The 20,211-nt window shown below is 40.9% G+C and overlaps 5 protein-coding genes and 1 non-coding gene across 9 annotated transcripts; 2 read left to right on the top strand and 4 right to left on the bottom strand.

Moving 5' to 3' along the window:
* The first annotated feature begins 2,512 nt into the window (after positions 1-2,512).
* On the top strand, positions 2,513-8,368 carry LOC112295780 (uncharacterized). 2 transcript variants are annotated; one of them, XR_016498726.1, is made up of 15 exons: positions 2,513-2,751; positions 3,185-3,341; positions 3,638-3,856; positions 4,006-4,117; positions 4,240-4,348; positions 4,481-4,538; positions 4,828-4,896; positions 5,318-5,425; positions 5,694-5,786; positions 5,978-6,082; positions 6,457-6,663; positions 6,969-7,076; positions 7,229-7,319; positions 7,453-7,632; positions 8,009-8,244. XR_016498726.1 is itself a non-coding variant. In XM_024547725.3 (15 exons), exons 1-15 carry the CDS (start codon positions 2,531-2,533, stop codon positions 8,096-8,098), a joined length of 1,914 nt encoding a protein of 637 aa, XP_024403493.1. In that variant the 5' UTR covers positions 2,513-2,530; the 3' UTR covers positions 8,099-8,368. The 2 variants fall into 2 exon arrangements, 1 of the variants encoding a protein (XP_024403493.1); XM_024547725.3 differs by having other exon boundaries at positions 6,969-7,063; positions 8,009-8,368.
* On the bottom strand, positions 8,074-9,985 carry LOC112295784 (RING-box protein 1a). Its single transcript, XM_024547730.2, has 6 exons — positions 9,750-9,985; positions 9,289-9,602; positions 9,015-9,065; positions 8,772-8,831; positions 8,568-8,639; positions 8,074-8,435 (listed from the first exon to the last, which is right to left on the bottom strand). Exons 2-6 carry the CDS (start codon positions 9,446-9,448, stop codon positions 8,398-8,400), a joined length of 381 nt encoding a protein of 126 aa, XP_024403498.1. The 5' UTR covers positions 9,449-9,602; positions 9,750-9,985; the 3' UTR covers positions 8,074-8,397.
* Position 9,986: 1 nt separating this feature from the next.
* Positions 9,987-12,038, top strand: LOC112295783 (uncharacterized). Of its 2 annotated transcripts, XM_073540922.2 has the most exons (2): positions 10,112-10,236; positions 10,670-12,038. In XM_073540922.2, the coding sequence occupies exon 2, from the start codon at positions 10,742-10,744 to the stop codon at positions 11,675-11,677; it is 936 nt and encodes a 311-aa protein (XP_073397023.1). In that variant the 5' UTR covers positions 10,112-10,236; positions 10,670-10,741; the 3' UTR covers positions 11,678-12,038. The 2 variants fall into 2 exon arrangements, with proteins under 2 accessions (XP_073397022.1, XP_073397023.1); XM_073540921.2 differs by having other exon boundaries at positions 9,987-12,038.
* A 675-nt stretch (positions 12,039-12,713) lies between these two features.
* Positions 12,714-15,925, bottom strand: LOC112295782 (uncharacterized). 2 transcript variants are annotated; one of them, XM_090244849.1, is made up of 4 exons: positions 15,693-15,803; positions 15,460-15,559; positions 14,649-15,257; positions 12,714-14,416 (listed from the first exon to the last, which is right to left on the bottom strand). In XM_090244849.1, the coding sequence occupies exons 3-4, from the start codon at positions 14,880-14,882 to the stop codon at positions 13,259-13,261; spliced, it is 1,392 nt and encodes a 463-aa protein (XP_090100975.1). In that variant the 5' UTR covers positions 14,883-15,257; positions 15,460-15,559; positions 15,693-15,803; the 3' UTR covers positions 12,714-13,258. The 2 variants fall into 2 exon arrangements, with proteins under 2 accessions (XP_090100975.1, XP_024403495.1); XM_024547727.3 differs by lacking the exon at positions 15,460-15,559 and having other exon boundaries at positions 15,693-15,925.
* A 976-nt stretch (positions 15,926-16,901) lies between these two features.
* TRNAR-UCU (transfer RNA arginine (anticodon UCU)) lies at positions 16,902-16,974 on the bottom strand. The gene has a single exon. It is a non-coding gene; the product is annotated as a tRNA-Arg (tRNA).
* A 161-nt stretch (positions 16,975-17,135) lies between these two features.
* On the bottom strand, positions 17,136-20,088 carry LOC112295786 (guanylyl cyclase 1). Its single transcript, XM_024547732.3, has 9 exons — positions 19,381-20,088; positions 19,093-19,217; positions 18,598-18,709; positions 18,330-18,404; positions 18,138-18,226; positions 17,878-17,939; positions 17,703-17,775; positions 17,523-17,598; positions 17,136-17,336 (listed from the first exon to the last, which is right to left on the bottom strand). The coding sequence occupies exons 1-9, from the start codon at positions 19,591-19,593 to the stop codon at positions 17,256-17,258; spliced, it is 906 nt and encodes a 301-aa protein (XP_024403500.1). The 5' UTR covers positions 19,594-20,088; the 3' UTR covers positions 17,136-17,255.
* Positions 20,089-20,211: the final 123 nt, after the last annotated feature.

Raw genomic sequence — 20,211 nt, 5'->3', positions numbered from 1 at the left:
TTTATTGATATTATAATACTTTAAAAATAATAACTATCCATTAGAAATACTTATGTAATAAAGTTAAAGTTTTAGATTTTATTTTAATTATATATTAATTAAATTACTTAAAACATAAAATAATATTTAACAAAACATAAACATATATAAATATTTTTTGAATTATTATATAATAAATGGTTTTTAATATAATTTTTTAACTTAATTATTTATATTTTATTTAAATAAAATTTATATTTTATGATACAGAGTATGTATTAAAAAAAATTATATATATACTTATAATTGATATATAAAATTTGTCTCATCTTTAAATTCCTTTGTGTGTCTACAACCACTTACTCATTGTAGTCACTTAATTTGCCTTTATTGTAGTAATTATTACAATGTTCAATTTCTTTCAAGTACAATGCAATTAAAATTTACATATTAATTTTTTTTTTGGAAGTATATGTAATTTAGTGATTTTAAAAAAAAATCTAAAGGTAAAAATTTGCTAGTTCCTTGCTTTTAATATGAAAAGAAGAAAATATTAAAAAAAATTAAAAGAAATAAATAAAAAGGTGAAAAAGAGAAAGATAATTTGAATAATGAAAATTTTATGTATTTTTTTTTTTTTTTTTATTAAAAATCTTACAATAGTATCTTAGGTTAGCAACAAATAAGCCAAATTTCAATAATTTTTTAAACCAAATCAAATAATTCAAAGATATTTTTTAAATATTAAAAATATATATATATTTTTAAATATTTTTTTTATTATTGTAGGTAAATTTGAGTTTTATTTTATTTTAAAAAAAATTACAAAATTCATTGAGAGCAATTTTAGTACTTTTTAAGTATTTTAAAAACAATGTTTATATTTATTGCTTCTTTATACATTGAATACAAAGTGTAAATAAATAAAATAACAAAAAAATACGGATTATTAATTTTTGATGATTTCCTTGATATCAATATCCAATGATATAAACTTGCATATATTTAATTTTAAAAAAAATATTTATGCAGGTTTCATGAATAAATATATATATATATATATATATGAGATGAATAAAAGATATATATATATATATATATATATTTCTATGTTCTGAATATCTGTCTACCCAATGGACGTTATCAAGAGTATCATTCAAGTAGACAATAATTAGAACCCCCAAGTACAAAGGCACCAATGCTCCGCTTAGAAAGACTTTTGCTGCCAAAGGAGTGAAAGGACTCTATTTAGGGTTTGATCCAACAATGACATGAAGTGTTCTTGCAAATGCAGATTGCTGTCTGGCATATGAGTCAACAAGAAAAGCTCTTTGTTAATTTATTTTTTTCAATTAATCTTCTTCATTTGGATGTTCATCAGGTTTTCCTAATATAAAACTAGGGTTTATAATTGATTTTTATGCTTAGTCTAAATATCTTCACCTAATATATGTCTCGTATCTTATCTAAGTTGATTGTATTGTGAATTTGCTTGCTGCTTTTTGTAGTAACTTATGCTTTGAAACTTTGAAATTAAACTTTAGGGTTTGAATTACAGTTTTGAACACAAGAGATTATTTTCTAATGTCTACCTTGGTATCCTTTTTCTACTAAAAGTAGACCTTTGATAAACTTTGGAAAAGTTTACTCAATCCATTGGTTATAGGATATTCTAAAGCTTTAGGAACATTATGTAAATGAAATTTTGATTACAGTCTTGTCTTTGGTTGTATCACATAGTTGTACATATGTAAATAACTTTGATGTTGGACATAATTGCATTGAATAAAAACATTTATATCTTTTGCTTGTCATGTAGAAATATTAAGGTCATTATTTAGGACTTAATATTTTATATTATATTTAATTGTATGATGTTGCATATCATGAATATTATTGCTAAAATAAATATATTTTAATAGACTTGGAAATTTTGAGCAAAATAATCCTAACAATGATTACCAATGATCAATCCTAAAATCAATTTTTATGCATCAACCATGACAAGAATTCATGTGGAAATGAAGCTTTTAAAAAAACACACACATACAAAGATAAAAATACGAAATTCATTGGTTTGGGAAACTCTTCACTTCCCATGCATCCACAAATACCACCTAAGAGGGGGCATTTCCTCACACCAAAATGACCATAACAAGTTTAAATATATTTGTATTGATAAATTTGTTAATTTAGCATTGGCTGTAGGTTTTATTTAAATTTAATCTATCAACCAAAATATCATACACACACCTAAATTTATCAATACAAATGTCAAGGTCACTATTGCCAAGAATGCAAGGCATATGTGAGTCCACCTCCTCCCAATCAAACTACCTTCAATTTTAACAAAAAGATGGGGGACGGGGTTTAATCAGCTCTACATGAATCCCCTTTAAAACAAAAGCCTCGCTATAAAGTGGGCCGGGTGAATGGAAATACCAAGGAAACCTCACCCGGCCCACTCTTGCCTGTCTTGTCTCGCTGGAGGAAGAAGGCTCACGCGCTGCGAGCTCCAAGTGCTCCTTCCTTTGCAAGCAATCCGCGAGCGATGGCGCTGGGGCGCCACATTTGTTTCGCAAAATCATCTGCATGCTTGTCATCTCCTTCTTTATCTTTTCTTTCAACTGCCGCGCACTTCCTTCAACCCCCCAATCTTTTCTTTTCTCACAAGAGTGTGAAGTCGCCGCTGGCCATGTTGGCTAGAGTGAGCCATGTTGCTAGGTTTCCTGGCTTCAGGCGATGCGAGAGAAGCTTGTTGCACTCTATTAGGTGAGCAATGAAGCTACTATTATATTAACCATCCCAATGATGTTCATGTAGAGGTTTCTGCAGGGTTTTGATCGATGAATCTTGGTTGGTTTTTTGTTGAATGAGAGGCGCATTGAATCTCGCGTGGGTTTTAGCTTTTTGTGGAATTCGTGTTTGGCGTAATTGGGTTTCTGGTGGTTGTCGTGAATCCTTGTGGGTGCCGACATTTGAGAGAATTGTGGTTGTGTGTGAAACCTCTGAGTGTAATCATGACTGATTCATTCTGTTTCCATGGTCAATTCCGTGACGAGTAATGTGTTTGGTTTAAATCACTTATGGCCAGGTGACCTGGATGGTTCCTGTGGGCGGTGTTGAGAATTTTCACCTGCAATTGTATAGTATACTGTAGAAGGTGGAGGTGGGTTGTTAATTCTTCTTCTGGGTATGACTGCAGGTGCAATGCTTCATCCTCAGCGCCACAAACGTCTGAGAAACCGGAGTCTAAGAACTCAAGGAACCCAAGGGTCTCAGAAGGGGGCAGGAGGAAGAAAAGCGCTGAAGTAGATAGCACATCTTCCAGGGAGGACATTCGCACTCTCCGCTTGAAGAAGGTGCATCATCTTTTGCTTTCACGTGAGCATTGGATAAATGGATTGAGCGCTGCTCTTTAATTTCACATTGCTGAGCATTTCGGTGGGGTTTTTGCGTCTGTAATGTGCTTTTGGCTAGAAAAGTTCTTTCCGTTTGTGGGACACATTAGTCATCGATCATATTCAAATCCGGCGATAGTTCTATGATTTCGGTCGATCCCTACTTGTCCATGGTAACAGAATGAATCGCGTGGAGGTTCTTATTTAAGTTTCATCTCACGTGTTGCCATGTGTATCCCTTCTTTGGGCTGTTTTAGGTTGAAGATCTTAGGGCGGGAGGATTTGAACCGTATGGCTATACATGGGACAGGACGCACACAGCTGCTGAGCTCCAAAAACAGTATGTGGACTTACCCAGTGCAACAGAAGCTAACGAAGAGAAGGACCATGTGGCCGTAGCAGGTCGCATCATTGCTCGGCGAGTGTTTGGAAAGCTTGCCTTCCTCACGATGCGAGATGATTCAGGAGACATTCAGGTTTGACGCCATTATTATCTGCAGATACTACAAGATAAAGTAGAGATCGTATTTTTTCTGATACGGATATGGATGTCATTATGCTTATGTACATAACTATTCGATCATGGCTAACTTAATCCCGGCTCTGGACTGGATGATATTGGCAGTTGTATTGTGAGAAAGCGAAACTAACCGACGAAGCCTTTGACCAATTGAAGACTTTAATGGATATTGGTGACTTCATTGGTGCCAAGGGCACAATGAAGAGGACGGAGAAAGGTTAGCAGTTTTGGTGGGCTATTTTTGTAGTTAATGTGGGTCCAGTTGGTTCTTTAGGGTAACTCATGTGATAGTGTATTAGTGGTAAAATCTTTAAGCAACTAGTGTTCTTTATTTTTCAGGAGAGCTGTCTGTGCTTGTTGGAGAGCTTTCTATCCTCACCAAGTCTTTACTCCCTCTACCCGACAAATGGCACGGACTTACTGATGTTGAGAAGCGGTATCGCCAGCGGTAGGTTCTTCACTTGACTCGCACGTATCAGTCATCGCACTTGATTCGAAATGGGCTTTTTGTCCGTTTAAAGTACGTGATTTTTTTTTTTTTTTTTCTTTTTCTTTATTGACGTGTCGGTGTGAGTGGCAGGTATGTGGACATGATTATGAATCCAGATGTTGCCACTGTATTCCGTGATCGGGCTAAGGTCAGGACAATGAACTTTTACTTTGTCATCGCATTCTATAACTCCATAATTTGGAGCATTGTTGGCTTACACAGCATGTATCATGGTAGTCCCCTGCTTTTCAGATCATGAAACCAAGTCAAATCAGTTTTGAGCAACTCTCTGTTGGTGTCATGCTCTCGTTAAGGAGAATTTCCATATTGACAAGAGTTTTCGTCATTATCAATTTAGTTAAATATTTTGCTCAATTCTCGCAAAAGAGTATTTTGATTAAACTGTCTGTGGCTTGATATGGTTTGCGTGAGGATAGATCATCTCAGAGATACGAAGACACATGGAAAGTCTCGGATACCTGGAAATCGAAACTCCAGTTCTTCAGGTATTTACTTCAAAAACATGCACCTGAACATAGTATTTGACAATTTCATGCTTTTAGCTTGTTATATTATGTCATTCTTTTCCATAGTAGCAAATCGTAGAGCAGAGCCAGATAGGCAACTTATCCATCATCTTCATCAGCTCTGGAATCATCTGGTTGTTTCTATGCCAATTAGGAAAGCGTGTCTATTCAAGTGTGTGTTAGTTCAGAGCGAAATGCATTGTTTGATGAAATCACGTATATGCACATCATGCCCAACCTTCATGTGCGCAAAGTGGAGGCTTACTCGATACTCAAACCCCTTCTTCTACTTTCATCTATTTTCGATCCTTCAAATATGATCTATGTTATTAGGATTTAAGAAGAGCACCGAATCGGCTTTACCGAATTGGAGTTATGGGTTTGCATGGGATATAAACAGGGAGAAGCTGGTGGAGCTGATGCAAGGCCTTTTGTGACTCATCACAATGCTTTAGGACAGGATATGTATCTCCGCATAGCCACCGAACTTCATCTAAAGCGCATGGTGGTAAGTTGCGAAAAGTGTATGGATTCCTGTAGACGCTACTGGTGGATACATATTTAGCAATCCAGGGTCAACTGTTGGTTTCACCTCCGGCTTCCAGATTAATCATATAATAACCCTATGTGACTGATTAAGGGGCTTGTTGTTACGATGACCGTCTATATTTTATTAAGAAATATGAACTCTAAATTTTTTTCGCTATCATTGCTAAGGGCATGTCGATAGAGAGCTGGAAAAGTTTGTAGTTTGATGTACATGCGGTACCCTGCAGGTGGGAGGTTTTGAGAGGGTGTATGAAATTGGCCGAATTTTCCGAAACGAGGGCATTTCAACACGTCACAATCCCGAGTTCACATCTATTGAGGTACTCAAGGGTCAAAATTATTTGGGATACCTTCTCTGGCTTTTATAACTCAAGTTCGGTACTAGCTGTGGAATTACAACTGTAATGGTGATATATATATATGAAATTTTATAAGAAGATTCGATATCTTAGAAGTGTTTTTACAAACTTGGAAACGTATATGTTTCATCCAACGTTTCTATTACTTGCAGCTATATCAAGCGTATGCCGACTATGATGACATGATGAACCTTGCTGAGGAGATCGTTGAAAAATGCGCACTAACAGTCAATGGCAGCCTTTCCCTTACTTACCAGGTTTGCTTTATTATATGTTCAATTTAGTTTATTTTATCGTCTTTACTACAGGAGATTTGTCATCAAGCTTTTTATGAGGTGGTGGAGATCCTTGATGCTGCGAGGATTACAACTGAACTATGTTGACTTTTACACCGAGCCTTTTAGAATAGCATCTTTAGAAGTAAAGAATTGGAAGTAGTCTCTTCTGTCCTGCCTATGCTCGTTGAAAAAAATTAAGAATTCAAGCTTTTTCTTTACAGCCTAGAATCGCGGAGTTAACCGCAAATCATTCAGAGGAAAATTTTCATAGTAGTTGTTCTTAGACGACTATTGTAGGTAGCCAGAACCCTAGCTATCCTTCATCCTAAGACATCTGTAATTGGTCAGTGCAGGGCACAGAAATTTCTCTGCAAAGGCCATGGAAGCGGGCAAGTATGCATTCACTGGTAGAGGAGGTCACTGGCATTAACTTCGCTAGCTTTGGTGATGACATAGAGGCAGCAAAAAATGCAGCCGTGAGTTTCTTTGCAGGTCACATTGAGAGGCATGACACTGGGACCATCTTAAAGGCCCCTTCAATAGGCCATCTCGTCAATGAGGTAATAGCTGCCTATCTGGAACATTCTCATGTCGCTCTTTTGTCCCACTCAGTGGTACTTGCACTTCGTAATTTCAAGTTTCTAATAGAAGGAAGTAGGATGTAAATGAAAACCTGCAAATATGTTGAGTAGTAGAGTGAAGGTTCGGACACAACAGCGTTTTCTGTCTCAGAATTTTCCACTGGCAAATAGAAACATAGAAAAAGATGTGACTTCTTGTTGAGACCGTCCTAATCTGATCTCCTGCGCTTTTTGTTGTATCTGTTTTGTTTTCAACTGACCCCTTGGTAACGTCCCTTACGCAGGTGTTTGAGATGGTAGTGGAAAAGACTTTAATACAGCCAACGTTTGTGATGGACCATCCCGTAGAAATTTCACCGCTGGCTAAACCACATAGAAGGTATGCATATCAGGTGTGGCCCAAACTAGGCTCTATAGGTTTAAATGGTGCGGATTATCATTCAATCACGTTGAATTTCAAATACTTTGAAAGCAGGGATGACGGAATAGGTTTGCCTGCTTTCGCATCTGACGGTGAATTATGTGGTACATCTGGGTTGTGCAGTAAACCTGGGCTTGTTGAAAGGTTTGAGCTTTTTGTATATGGTCGGGAAATGGCTAATGCGTTTTCAGAGTTGACGGATCCCATTGAGCAGGTACGCTTAATAACGATGTATTGAAGTGGTTTTAAAAACGAATCCTGACTGCTTTACGTGTATGTTTTAGAATCTTTTGTCGCAGGAAATGTGATCTGGCACTTAATCGTATGATATTTTTCCGATTGTGCAGAGGTCGCGATTCGAAGCACAAGTGCGAACGCACAATGCTGCAATGGCCGCTGCTGCTGAGGCTGCAAAGGCTAAGGGCGACACTGCACTTACGAGCGCTATAAATGACGCGTATGAGGTTGGCATGGACGAGGACTTCGTAACTGCGTTGGAATACGGAATGCCTCCGACTGCTGGAATGGTGAGCATATTTCCAATATAAGTTTACACAGTTCGGTGCATCTTCTGCATTACTTATATTCCTGTTGTGGTTCGTTGATTGGGGACGTGTTAACTGGTTAATTTAGTGCTTAACTAACCAGCCGGAGTCTGGACCAGCTTTAAATTCTTAGGAGACGGAAGTGGTAAGCAACCGGACAAGTGGAGTCTGGTTATAAACACTAGGCCATGCACTTGTATCAAATTTTGATTGACCGTCGAAAATGAGATATTTGCCTCAGGACTGTGGAACTTTCTGTTGGAAGATTGGGTGCTGTCAGATCCAACGGTAAATCACCAAATACAAAATGAGTCTTTCATCTGAACTAGTACTGTGGTATTGTTTGGGTGTTGTGCAGGGAATCGGAATCGACCGCCTGGTGATGCTTTTGACAGACAGTGCAAGCATTCGGGATGTCATCGCTTTTCCTGTGATGAAGTCTCAATAGAAGTCCTCTGTCGGGCATGGATGCTAGACAGGGATTCAATTTTGTACTACTCAGTTCTGGGTCGATACAGAGCATGGATGGAATTTAATTTGTGTTTATCCTCAACATTTATGAACACAGAGAAAAGAATCTTTCTTTGCCTAGTATATACCAGTCACCTCCTGCTAGTGACAGATCTGAAATTGAACGGTCCCAAATTAGGACCAAATCACGCTTGTGACACAGAAGTTCGGAAATTCTGAAAACTTGAGGGTGTCATCGTTTTCATTATTCACGAGAATGTACACAAGGTCCAGGCTTCAACGTCCATACTTCTGGAACTCCCATTCACTGTTGTCTGCATACAACGAGGTCGCCAGGGCGAATATCAATAACATGATCACTTGAATCAGAGTCCGTAACAAAACAGGCACAAACTGTTGATCAAGGCCAGGTACAAATCACAGCATTACAAGGTTTAGTAGCTTACCCAGAGGGCAAACTTGTCTGGTCTTTAGCCACCTGCTAATACAATGGAAATGGAATGCATGATTGCAAACGCCTGCCAATTACACAGATTATGAGTCGCATAGGATGTAAGGAATAACACAAAAAAACATTCGATTGACTCTCTGGAAACATGCCAGAAAAGCACTCCACTGACAGTACATTCAGTAAGAAAAGAGATGCATACCCCACGCTACAGTGCATTCCTCACTGGTGGCACTTGCTTGGTTTGCTTGGCACTCAATACCTGCAAAATAAGTGGCCAGACCATTAGAACGGCCGAAACAGACGATTGTAACAAAGAAATCCAGGATCCTATCTACAAACAAAATAATTTTATTTATCAAATAAAACACTAAGCTATTGAGATGCAGGAAAACTCAAGTGCACCGGAGGGAAAATCATGGCAATTTGAGTGCAAAAAACTTACATAGGTCCATGATGTGATTACGGCAAATAGCGCAATTATCCACGACGATATCTGCAAACAAAACGAACAACACCATCCAGTCGACCACACGTCACTTCTAGTCCCTAGAAATCCAACGCAGCCAGACGTACCTATTTCTACCGACATTCCAAATTGTGACCACGACCCAAACTCATCGAAATCCTTGTTCCCTCTCCTCACTAAAAACTTTGGCTATCCCAGAACCAATTTACAAAAAGCACGCAATACTGGCGACAAGAAACAAATCACTTACCCCAAGCCCAAAGTGCAACCGCATTCCACTTCTTGATCTCAAACCGCTTAGCCCGCTTGGTCACCGCACTCGAACTAGCACCCGCGCTCAATCCCTCGCCGGATGGCACCGTCAACGTGTCGGTGTCAGTGCCGGCCATCTTACGACTTCGATCGGGCATGGTCGTTACAAAAGACTGCTATTCTGCAAGCTAGTAAGTCTAGGTTACCCACCGCACCAAACTCGTCGCGAGAGATCGAAATTGATCCCAGTGTGCTGCGACTGAATTGAGTGAGCGGCCTTCGCTTCGCTCTTCGTGAGCCCCCAACTCAAATCTTCACATAAAAAACCGTAATTACACGAGCGATAAGAGGCAAGAAGTTCATACAAATAATTCGGTGCTGCGGCAACGCTATAAGATACTTCGAGAAAACCGGTAAACTTCAGGAACAGAAAAAGGGTCAGAATTCTTTGGAACTTACCGTAGAAGCATAGTTCTCAGACTTTATGCAGACCGAGAAGTCAATTAGCCAACAGTTTACAGACTGGTGGAAATATATGAACAGATAAATCTTAAGTGAGCGAGCAGGATGCGCAGACAACTACAATACATCTGGAGATCTATATTTAAATAACTGAAGTGAAGGGTCAAGGGAAAGCTGGGTGACGACAACAAAGGCTAAGTGGAAATGGAACAACATCAAAGTTTCTATTGGATGGGAGACGTCAAACCTCGGGCACACACGCAATGACCTTCGACGACGGCATTTCGCAGTGTCTGTTCATCCGTTTCCAAGGAAGGCGTCGCGCCTTCTTTCGGATGCGGGCCTCAGACACGACGTTCCTTCGTTTCCTTGTTTTCGAGATTCTCATGATGTGTATGGGTCGTTCGATAGTTGGGTTCTGACGAACGGGGTTCTATTCATCGGATTGCCAAAAGTTGGATGTGTCCTCCGCTCATAAAGTTGTGTGAGTGTTGCCTGTCCGATTGTGCAGCATTCTGGAAGTTGTTGAGTTCATTTTTGCTGATCCTTGGATCGATGCTAAAGTCGGCGCATGCTTGATCAGGTGGTTTTGATTGCTTTTGTGTGTTTCGTTGTGATGTTAGAATTCCGAATGTTATTTGGTTTCTGGGATTGCGAAAGTTCTGGAAGTGGGACATCTTGTGCTTCCGTTGTTCGTTTGAGTATGATAGTGTAGCTCTGTTTCTAGGTATGGGAATGGGAGTTTCGTTGTCTTGGAAAGAGCTCTTAAGGGTTGAAATCCTCGGTGTGGTTGAGGTCGCCGTGTTCTCTCACGAGAGCAACGGTGGAGCCGTTATGTTCTATAAATTGCGGGATTAGCACTTCTTTCAGTTAGTTAGTACAATTCTTCAGCTATGTCGTTTTCTTTCTTCAAACAGTTGAAGCCCAAGACACCCGCCGAGCTAGTGCGGCAGGTGAAAGAATCGTTGTCGTCACTTGACACGAAGACAATGGGCGACACACGACTCCTGGAGAAATCGATGGAGGAGGTGGACAAGAATCTCAAGGCGATGAAGGATCTGCTTTTGGGGGATAGCGATACGGAGCCCAATGCTGAGGTTGTTGCCGAGGTCATTCAGGAGATATGCAAGATTGATGTCCTAGAGCTCATTGTGCAGAAGATTCCGACAATGGATTGGGAAGCGCGCAAGGATTGCGTACACATTTGGGGTGCAGTGTTGAGGCAGAAAGTCGGTGCTACACAATGCGGACTTGAGTATCTGGAAAGTCACACCGAGCTCCTGGACTACCTAGTTTTGTGCTACGAAAACAAAGAAGTTGCTCTGAATTGTGGTACTATGCTGCGGGAGTGCGCCAGGTATGTGACCCTGGCGAAATACATGCTGGAGTCTGTGAGCTTCGAGATGTTTTTCAAGTTTGTGGAGACTCCTAACTTCGATGTCGCATCAGACGCCTTCGCTACATTCAAGGAGCTCCTTACCAGACATAATCCAGTGGTGGTGGCATATTTGTCCTCTCGCTACGCTTCTTTCTTCGCCAACTTCGACAAATTGCTTCGGTCTACGAATTATGTTACGAGGCGGCAATCTTTAAAGCTTCTCAGCGACATTTTGTTGGAGCGCTCAAACTCCGCAATTATGATGCTATACATTTCTGATGTTCGAAACCTGCGAGTGATGATGACATTGATAACAGATCCTAGCAAAAACATCCAGGCATCTGCGTTCCACGTATTCAAAGTTTTCGTTGCAAATCCACAGAAACCGCCTCAGATCGTCAGTATACTCGCCAAGAACCGTGAGAAGCTGCTGAGGTTTCTGGACAATTTCCATATTGACAAAGAAGATGAGCAGTTTGATGAGGAGAAAGAGCTTCTGGTGAAGGAGATCGAGGGATTATCGTCTTTGAATCTTCGAAGTCGTTAGCTGCTTGGCAGTCAATCAGCGATTGAAGTGAAATCCTCCCAGGGTTTTAGGCTTTTGTGTCTTAGCCCTAAAGTTCTGGTTTCTGATTTTATTACTATTATCATTATTATTAACCTCGAGGGGGTTGCAAGGTTAACTCTCGATTCCATTTTTGATGTTACTGACCCCTTTTCCAAAACCATAGATCTTCATTGTTCCTTGGGGGTTGCTTTTGCATTGACTCGGATGCAGGTTGTTAAATCACCAAGAAGCAAGCATGTACGTTGGCTTTATTGAGCAGCTGGTACTGGTTAATGATATTGTACATATAGAGCACAAGGACGATACCAGGTGCGATTTATAGAAATTCAAATTTAGCATCTTTTCTTGACTAAATTTGTGCGCATAATCCTGGTGTCATTATGAAAATATTTTAATTCTAGACATTATAAAAAGAAAACGAGAGAGAAAATATTAGCATAAATGCTATATAAACTAGTAGTTAAATCATGAATCAAAGACTTATTAAAATCCTTTAACAATCTTTTTATTAAAACAGAGATAATTGATTACAAAGAAATAGTTTCTAAATCATAAATTAAAGAAAAGTATTTAAATCAAATATTCATCCAATTCTTGAACTCTTAAATTTAGAAAATATATGTTCAAAAATATATAGTTCAAAAATGATAAAAGTAATCCTAGGATAATATATGTAGCTCAAATAAACATACAATGTAATATTTCAAAATAAAACATTACCTTTGAAAGGAAACTAATCACTTTAATATTGATGCCTTTTAATATTAATTTTGCTAACTTATAAATAAGAAGATCCTTTCTTTTGGACCCAATCTTGATGTCCTCAATTAAAATTCTCCAAAAATTATGCTCAATTTTGCTAATATCTCTTAACAAATTATATTCTTTATTGATTTTTATGTTGGCACTCTCATTGACTTCTCAATTCTTTGTCATTCACTCACCCATTCTCCTCCTTGACACCTCCTATAGTACCCACAACCCATGACTCTAATTACACTCGAGATGTTGAATATGAATCAAGACAAGTAGGCCAGAATATTAGGATTATAGAATGACAGAATATGCTGCTACACAAGGGCCGGGCACATTTTGCTTTCCATTGGAGTCCACATAAGTTACTGTTAGGACTGCCCTGCTAGTGAAATTTGCATGATACTCAGAGCAAGTCTAGATCCATGCCAGATCTTTGGACAGAAGATAGCTCCACTTTACCAGTAGAGTTTCACAAGCACCGCCTTGCAATATCACGACTTAGATGTACATGCTATCGCATACAATCTCGAGGTATCTGTAAAGATAAATCTGCGTACAAAGCCAATCTCAATGTGGTGCGATTTGAAAACTGTGCACAAATGTGGAATACTGGTATTGTATGCGTCACCAACATCTAATATTCCACTGTCTGCCTTACTAACCTATATACACACGCACCATCTGCAGCCTGTCTGTTCAAATGTAATCCTCTACAAGACAAAAAAAATAAATAAATAAACAAAATCATACTCGCCCCAGTTCTTGGGTGTTGAAAACAGAAACGGAACGAGTGGATTCGAATGATCAGCCTGGCAACACAATCGGTACATTACATTCCGCTGGAGTCTTTTGAGTGGCCCCTTGGCAGAAAGAGAGAGTGTCCGGGCAACTTTCTAGGCAGTTCCTCACAAAATTAGCACGGAAATCAGGTAAGGTCAGATTCAGAAGAGGAGACGGAATACTCCCAGTCAGATAATTGTCGTCCATGTACAGCTGCCCCAATCGAACCGTTCCATTGGGTGGGTCCGCCACTTTGAGCGCATAGGAGTAAGGAATGGACCCCGTGAACAGGTTTGACCGCAGAGCAAGAACCATGAGCTTCTGCATCTCCGCTAGAAACTCGGGTAACGTTCCCCCAATCTCGTTGAAGCTCAAATCCATGGACAAAAGCTCACTTTTCTCCCCCGTCGACATATTGTAAGGCTCCACATCCGTGAACTGGTTGTAAGATAAGTTCATCTGTTGCAAATTCGGCATGCTGAAGAGGAACGAGAATACAGAACCGTTGAGCTTATTCTCCCGCACATCTAGGACCTGAAGAAAGGTTAAATTCTTCAAGCTTAGGGGAAGGGGGCCAGTCAATTGATTTTTGCGCAATGAGAGCAAAGAGAGTTGAGGGGGAACGGAAGGCAAGGAGCCGGTAAGGTTGTTGTTGCTTGCGTCAAGGAAGGAGAGAGTGGACATCCCTGCAAGAGATGGGATGCTTCCCATCAGACGATTGTTGTCCAAGTACATGTAGGTCAAATTCTTCATCTGGTTGAAAGAATCTGGGATGGGCCCTTCCAAGTAGTTATTGGCAACCGAGAAGAAAGAGAGAGTGGAAAGGAGGCCTAAAGATGCTGGCAATTGCCCACTGAACGCGTTCTTTGAAAGGTCCAGTTGAAACAACTCCATGCAATTGCCTAAAGTGTCGGGAATGGGACCGTGGAGGTTGTTTCCAGAGACTATGAGCCGTTGAAGAGCAGTGAGGTTGCCCACAGCAGGTGAGAGGAGGCCCGTGTACCCAGCGCCAGTTTCGAGACGAATCCCTATGATGCGAGAAACGCCGGACACGGGTAGGCTACAATCTATCCCGCAGGTAAAATGGGCACTTGCCCGAGCTTCGCAGGGATCAAAAGCAAAGTCCCATGAGCCCATGCATGAGGCGTTCATAATGGAGGATGCATTCAGCGCCATCTTCACCTGATCAAAACAAACACGGTTTCAGTATCCATATAACTCATGTGTCTTACATTGCACTATATCCACGTAGTGATGGATGCTGCGGAGATGCAAAACTGCGCTTGTAGCATCAGGTACTTCACTCTTCTCAATGTTCGTGTCCTCTCAAGAAGGAACTAAGATACAAACTTCAAATCTTTCAGCTTGAATGATCGGATGAATTTCACAGGATGTCGCATGGAGTGGATCTTACCTCTTTCAGAACTTCAATATCTCCAGGATGAGTAATAGCCTGAACATGCATTAAGCTTTGGGTGATGGTGACAAACACCATCACCATTAACAATAAACCCCGCACTCCCCTGGAATGCTTAACTCCCGATTGTTGGCTTCCAGAACCCATTGTGAATGATGTTTCAAAGACAGGGAGCCTTTTCCCTACCCTTCTCCGATCTTCAAATTGCTTGCTGATGACAAAAGCATGCATAGGAATGCAGCTCTGTTGAAAGTCCTTCACAACCTCTACTCAGTACCTTTTTCAAGTGAAAGCTGTAATTTCTCATGGTAGTGGCATTTCTACGAGCAACTGTAAGTGAGATGGCAATGCCAAAGTCTTGCAAGTAGACGGCATCCTTAGTACCTTCTTCCCAATGTGTTAAACCCAAAACCTGTATGCAACCTCTCAGCAAGAAGTCAAACCCAATTCAAAATGTATCCAAATTATGGAGCGACAATTTTCATGCAGAAGTGCAATTCAACCAGTCACTGCTTTCATCCTCCTGTTGCTCCCTGCTGGCACATTTCCGCTGATAATAGATAAACGATCACACCAACTCTACTACCACTTCAGATTCTCAAACCCCTGAAGCAGACAGAAACAAGAAGCACAGGGTCATAATTCGGACACAACCACGACAGATCAGAAGAGTGTGCGAGTTGAACGTTGAAGCTGAACATCCCACTCCAACCGAAACCATGATCAGGCTCTGCTGTCCACTCAAAAGAATCCCATTGTCAATTTGCAACTAATCACTACCACGAGATACTAAACTCCAGCAACTCACCGTCCGTTGTTGCAAGCTACCGCAATAATTCTACCCCAAGGGGTAACTCCCACCACTGCACACTCGACAAAAACCCTACGGCTGGCGTGCAAACAAATCTCTAGCAGCATCAAAAACCACAAGTCCCGCTCAGATGGAACCCACAATATGCCCATCCCAGTCTCCTAGTACAAGGTTACCCACACCAGCGGAACAACCCAACGTAATGCTTCCATAGTGCAATGTGCGCTCACCACCAGCTTGTCAGACGGAGGGCGCCATCACTGCCACAGACCACTGCCATTCGTGCATGCTCTGCTGCGAATTGTCGGACTCCCACCACCTCCAGCAGCTACTATACGATTCTCCGTCCCTCTGCGCTGAGGTTTACCCTATTGCAAGCCTCCACAGATGACGCCAGCAACATCGCAGGGTGCCGAATCAGTGCCAGGCTGCGATCCCCGGTTGCGGAATTCCAGCTTCGTCTTGTTGTGGGAGTCCCCATCTTGTCCTGGATCCGAGTTTCCGCATCCGTGGCGAGCTGTGCGAGATCGAGCAACAGTACTAGCGAGCGAGTAGAGAGAGCTGAAGCCGCTCGATCATCTGCGCTGCCGGATTTGGCATCCCCGGGTGACTCTGCTGACTAGGATTGCCACCTAGGGTTCTAAACTTGTCCAGCTCCGCGCCTAGCCCCACTGATGGCTCGCCAGCTTGGCAACGCCTCGTACCAATCGCTTTTGTATAGCGTATCGGGTAGTATAATCGTATGTATTGTGTAATAGTAGTCGTAACGTATTTGAAAATTCTTATCTGTATTTCCTTATTGAAGTCCCTTCTTGATGAGAAGTAGAATGGGGTTTTTTTTTCTCCTTTCTTTTTCTTTGTTTTTTCCTATTTTTTCCTACACCTTTGGATTAAGGAATGGTCGTGTTCAAATAATTCCTCCAATGAGAAGATTATGGGTTTTGTTTTAGAAAGACTCTTTTTTGTGGTGTGCGGAATAAGTTAGTGTAACTTTGTAAATTGCATTGCAGCCACAAGAATTAGAGGTTATCCGAAATAATCAATACAATCGTACTAAATATAATTGATGAACTTCTTGTTTTCTCATTCTGCCCAAAAACACAAATGTGTGCAAAAATGAAAAATTAGATCATTACTTAGTTTATCTATTTTATTGCATGATTTCTATAGAATGTTTAAAATACAATCAATATATTTTTAATTGTTTTTTTAACAAATCATTTAAATGATAATTGTTACAGAAAGCCAATCGTAGTAATTTTTTGGATGACCTATCTGAATCACTGTAATTTTGGTTTGAATTAGAAACCATGACATTAAATACAATAAATGAAACGAAACACAACGACTAACGTTAACGGAGCAAAGCTTTCCAACATGACCAAGCCGAAGAAACCAAACCTCATCGGACAATCCTGTGGGAGTTAAAAAACAAAACGCACTCCCGGTGGGACTCGAACCCACAATCCCCTGATTAGAAGTCAGATGCCTTATCCATTAGGCCACGGGAGCAACCCATGTTCAGGTAGTATCTACTTTAGTTTTTGAATAGAGACATATCTGGTAGTTCCAGATTGCGATATTTTTTTTGTGACGGCTAAATCGTTGTCTTTCGTTTTAATTGCCCATTTGTGTTACGGTTTAAGTTTAATCGTACATTACCAACAACCAAAGACCTTTCAAAACGTACTCTATTTTGAGGAAAAATAAAATACATGGATGAAATACAGCTCTATTGAGGGAATTGGGAGTTATTAGACTTTCTACATTGCAGATCCAGATTTTTACGAATGCTACAAGATTTTCTCGGAACAATTCACGGAAAGCTTCCCTGCTGCTGCATGAGAATCTCGCTCAGGCTTGTTGAGTGATATCTGCATAGGAGAAAATACACACTATATAATCAGGATGTGATTTTGTACCCCTTTCAAAAAAAAAAAAAAAAAAAAAAAAAAAAAAGCTAATTTTCGTGGTCTTATCCAAGCTGGTGGAGCGACAAATAACACATTTCCTTGTTTGCGTTACCAAATAAGAGGTGACAGAAGAATAGATGCATATACCAAAAGAATATCTTCGTCTGTGCCAAAGGCTTTGCGAGCTTCATCTAGTGCATCCAATGAAATTCGCTCACTCGTGCTGTACAGAAAAGAAAATTCGATCAGAAACAAATCAAAAGCTTGACTACGTTGTTGTCGGGAAAAGATCAAGGATGGAATGTCTGGAGAAGGGGTGGAAATTACCTGCCGCTTGCTGGATCTCGTATTTCAAACTCATCCGCATCCATGTCATATCCACATATCACAACGTAATGACCTACAGCATCAACGTTGACATTAAAAATCGTTTTGTTGTGAGATACCACTAGATGTTACGAGATAAACCAAAGCATCGCAAGATACCTTAAGAGTATCTCACCGGTGTATCCTGTGTTGAGACCACAGCAGTCAGCAAGGCAAAGCTCGTCCAACCATGGGTGACTGCATAAACACGAACCAAATCAACCACATAAACTCAAGTTGTATTTATGGGTACATCACCTCGCATTCCTTCAACAATCTTGTGCATCAAACACCGCTATAGTTTCTACAAAAACTCAACTGCCCGTAACATGCTTCTTATCATACTATTTAAAGCAATTTTAAATCCAAATAAGGAAAGTCGACCATGACAAGTACCTAAGCTTGCGCTTGTCAACTAAAGCAATGGCCAAAAATCCACCGGACAAAATCATCAGTGAAAGTTCTTCACCGGTTATTGATCTCCACTGCACCAAAGAGAGAACGTAGTAAATCAGAATGTGAAGACGCACAAAAAAATTTGCACACATCCATTACGTGCCATGCAGGAGAATCAACAAATTTGTGTACCTGCACTCGGATGCCAACTTGGGGAGCCTTCGCAAAAAGCATATTGACGCGCTCACCATCTTCTTCCATATTTCCCTGCATCCACGGATGCACGATACATCCACTATCATGTCAAAACCACATCACACTGCCCACAAACAAAATCAGTTAATGTACAAGTGCTCTCATTTGAGCACAATACTAACCTCCCACATAAATACAGCGAATAGAATTTGCATCGCATCCTTATGGAAGTGCTTTGAGATGTCAAAAAAGTAAGGCAAATTACTTGGTAAAAGGTTTCAACTGCAAAACTAGGATTGGCTCCGATTGTGACAGTTAGAAACGCCACATCAACCTTAAAATGCCGCAACAAGTGAGCTAGGTCCACTGTCCATATGCTGTACCATAGCAGAAATGAATATTAAACAGCTTCTACCCACTAACATACACACGAGTTTCTGAGGAGAATCCAGCAGAGCCATTGCACATCCCATTAGGCAAAATAATAATAATAATAAATAATAAAAAGAATAAAAAAATAAAAAAACAATCGAGGAAGCAAGTATCAATGCGATTGTCACTCTCAGTCGTCAATCTAATTCTGACGTGTCCAAACAATTTGTGCTGTAAACATACAAGAATGCAAGGGTTATTGCGCCTACAAAAAAAAAAAAAAAAAAAAAAAAAAAAACATTTTATTCGCATCTCTCCAAGACTTAAGTTCTTTGTACTGATGCCTTGTCCATTATAATGATTAGTTCTCGAGATTCAAGAGCCATACCTCGTGGTTTGACACAGTTGGCTCAAATATTTGAGATCACAGCCCTGAATACCCAAGAATTTCAACACCATCAAGACACATGCCAACCCGCAGTCCCAGTTGCAAAGCTGCCGCACATGTGGAACCTGTGGATACCACCTCTCAGTACGCATCTCTTGCACTTTCACGTACAATCCCTACACAACTTCTTCTTATGATCCCTTATATATATATATATATGATCATATATATATATATATATATATGAGCCCAGTATTTTGCAAAACCAACACCAACATAGACCCTAACCTGAATGGAGCGGGTGCGAGGAACAGGCGTACTGAGGTCCATCAATGGCGTCGGCGGCGTACTCCACACGTTAGATTCAATAAGCGACGCCGCAACCCACCCACTACTTCCACTATGGCTCACACTTTGGCTGCTGCTAGAAAGCCCGTTGGTTTCAGGCGCTGGGCGAGGCGGCCTAACTCGGGTAGCCCGCCCCGCCACGGCGATCTCCATGGATGCAAACTCAGGGCCGAGGAGGGAAACCCACAACTAATCTATCTCAGCAACCCCTCCTCTCCACCCAAATTCCTCACAATATCTCAAAATGCAACACGCTTCGCAACCCCTCAAATTATGCCTCCAAACCCTTCCTGCTCCGGCTCAGAAGCTGGCATACATGACTACACGCACGCCAACTGCCTGCTGCTGCACTGGATACGCCACGACCCTAGAACAGATTGCCGCTCGCAGCAAGCATGGTGCACGAGCAGCAGCAGCAAGCGTGTGCGGCATTCGTAGGCGGCGCGTGATGATGGAGGCAGATTGGGGTTGGGGTGGTAGGTGTGGGGGCCTGATTCTGAACTCCTTCAGCATCAAGGGCGCAATCTTGCAGCTGCTGCTTCTGCTTCTTCTTCTTCTTCTTCTTCTTCTCGTGCCATTGCGCATTCTTCTTCTGCTTCTTTCGAATCTCCTTCCTCTTCCGATTCTCCTTTCTTCATCTTCCCCTGTTCTTCCTGGCTGACTTTCTTCGTGGCTCCGGGTCGATGCCCATCACCACGGTGGAGGATGGCTCTTTCTCCGCGGGCACCGGTGGCTGTGCAGTCTCATCCTGCACCCGTGGATTCCTATTCC

The sequence above is a fragment of the Physcomitrium patens genome, chromosome 19, assembly GCF_059467195.1.
Source record: "Physcomitrium patens ecotype Gransden chromosome 19, ASM5946719v1, whole genome shotgun sequence".
NCBI classification, from domain to species: domain Eukaryota; kingdom Viridiplantae; phylum Streptophyta; class Bryopsida; order Funariales; family Funariaceae; genus Physcomitrium; species Physcomitrium patens.
This window is presented reverse-complemented; position numbering and strand designations above follow the sequence as displayed.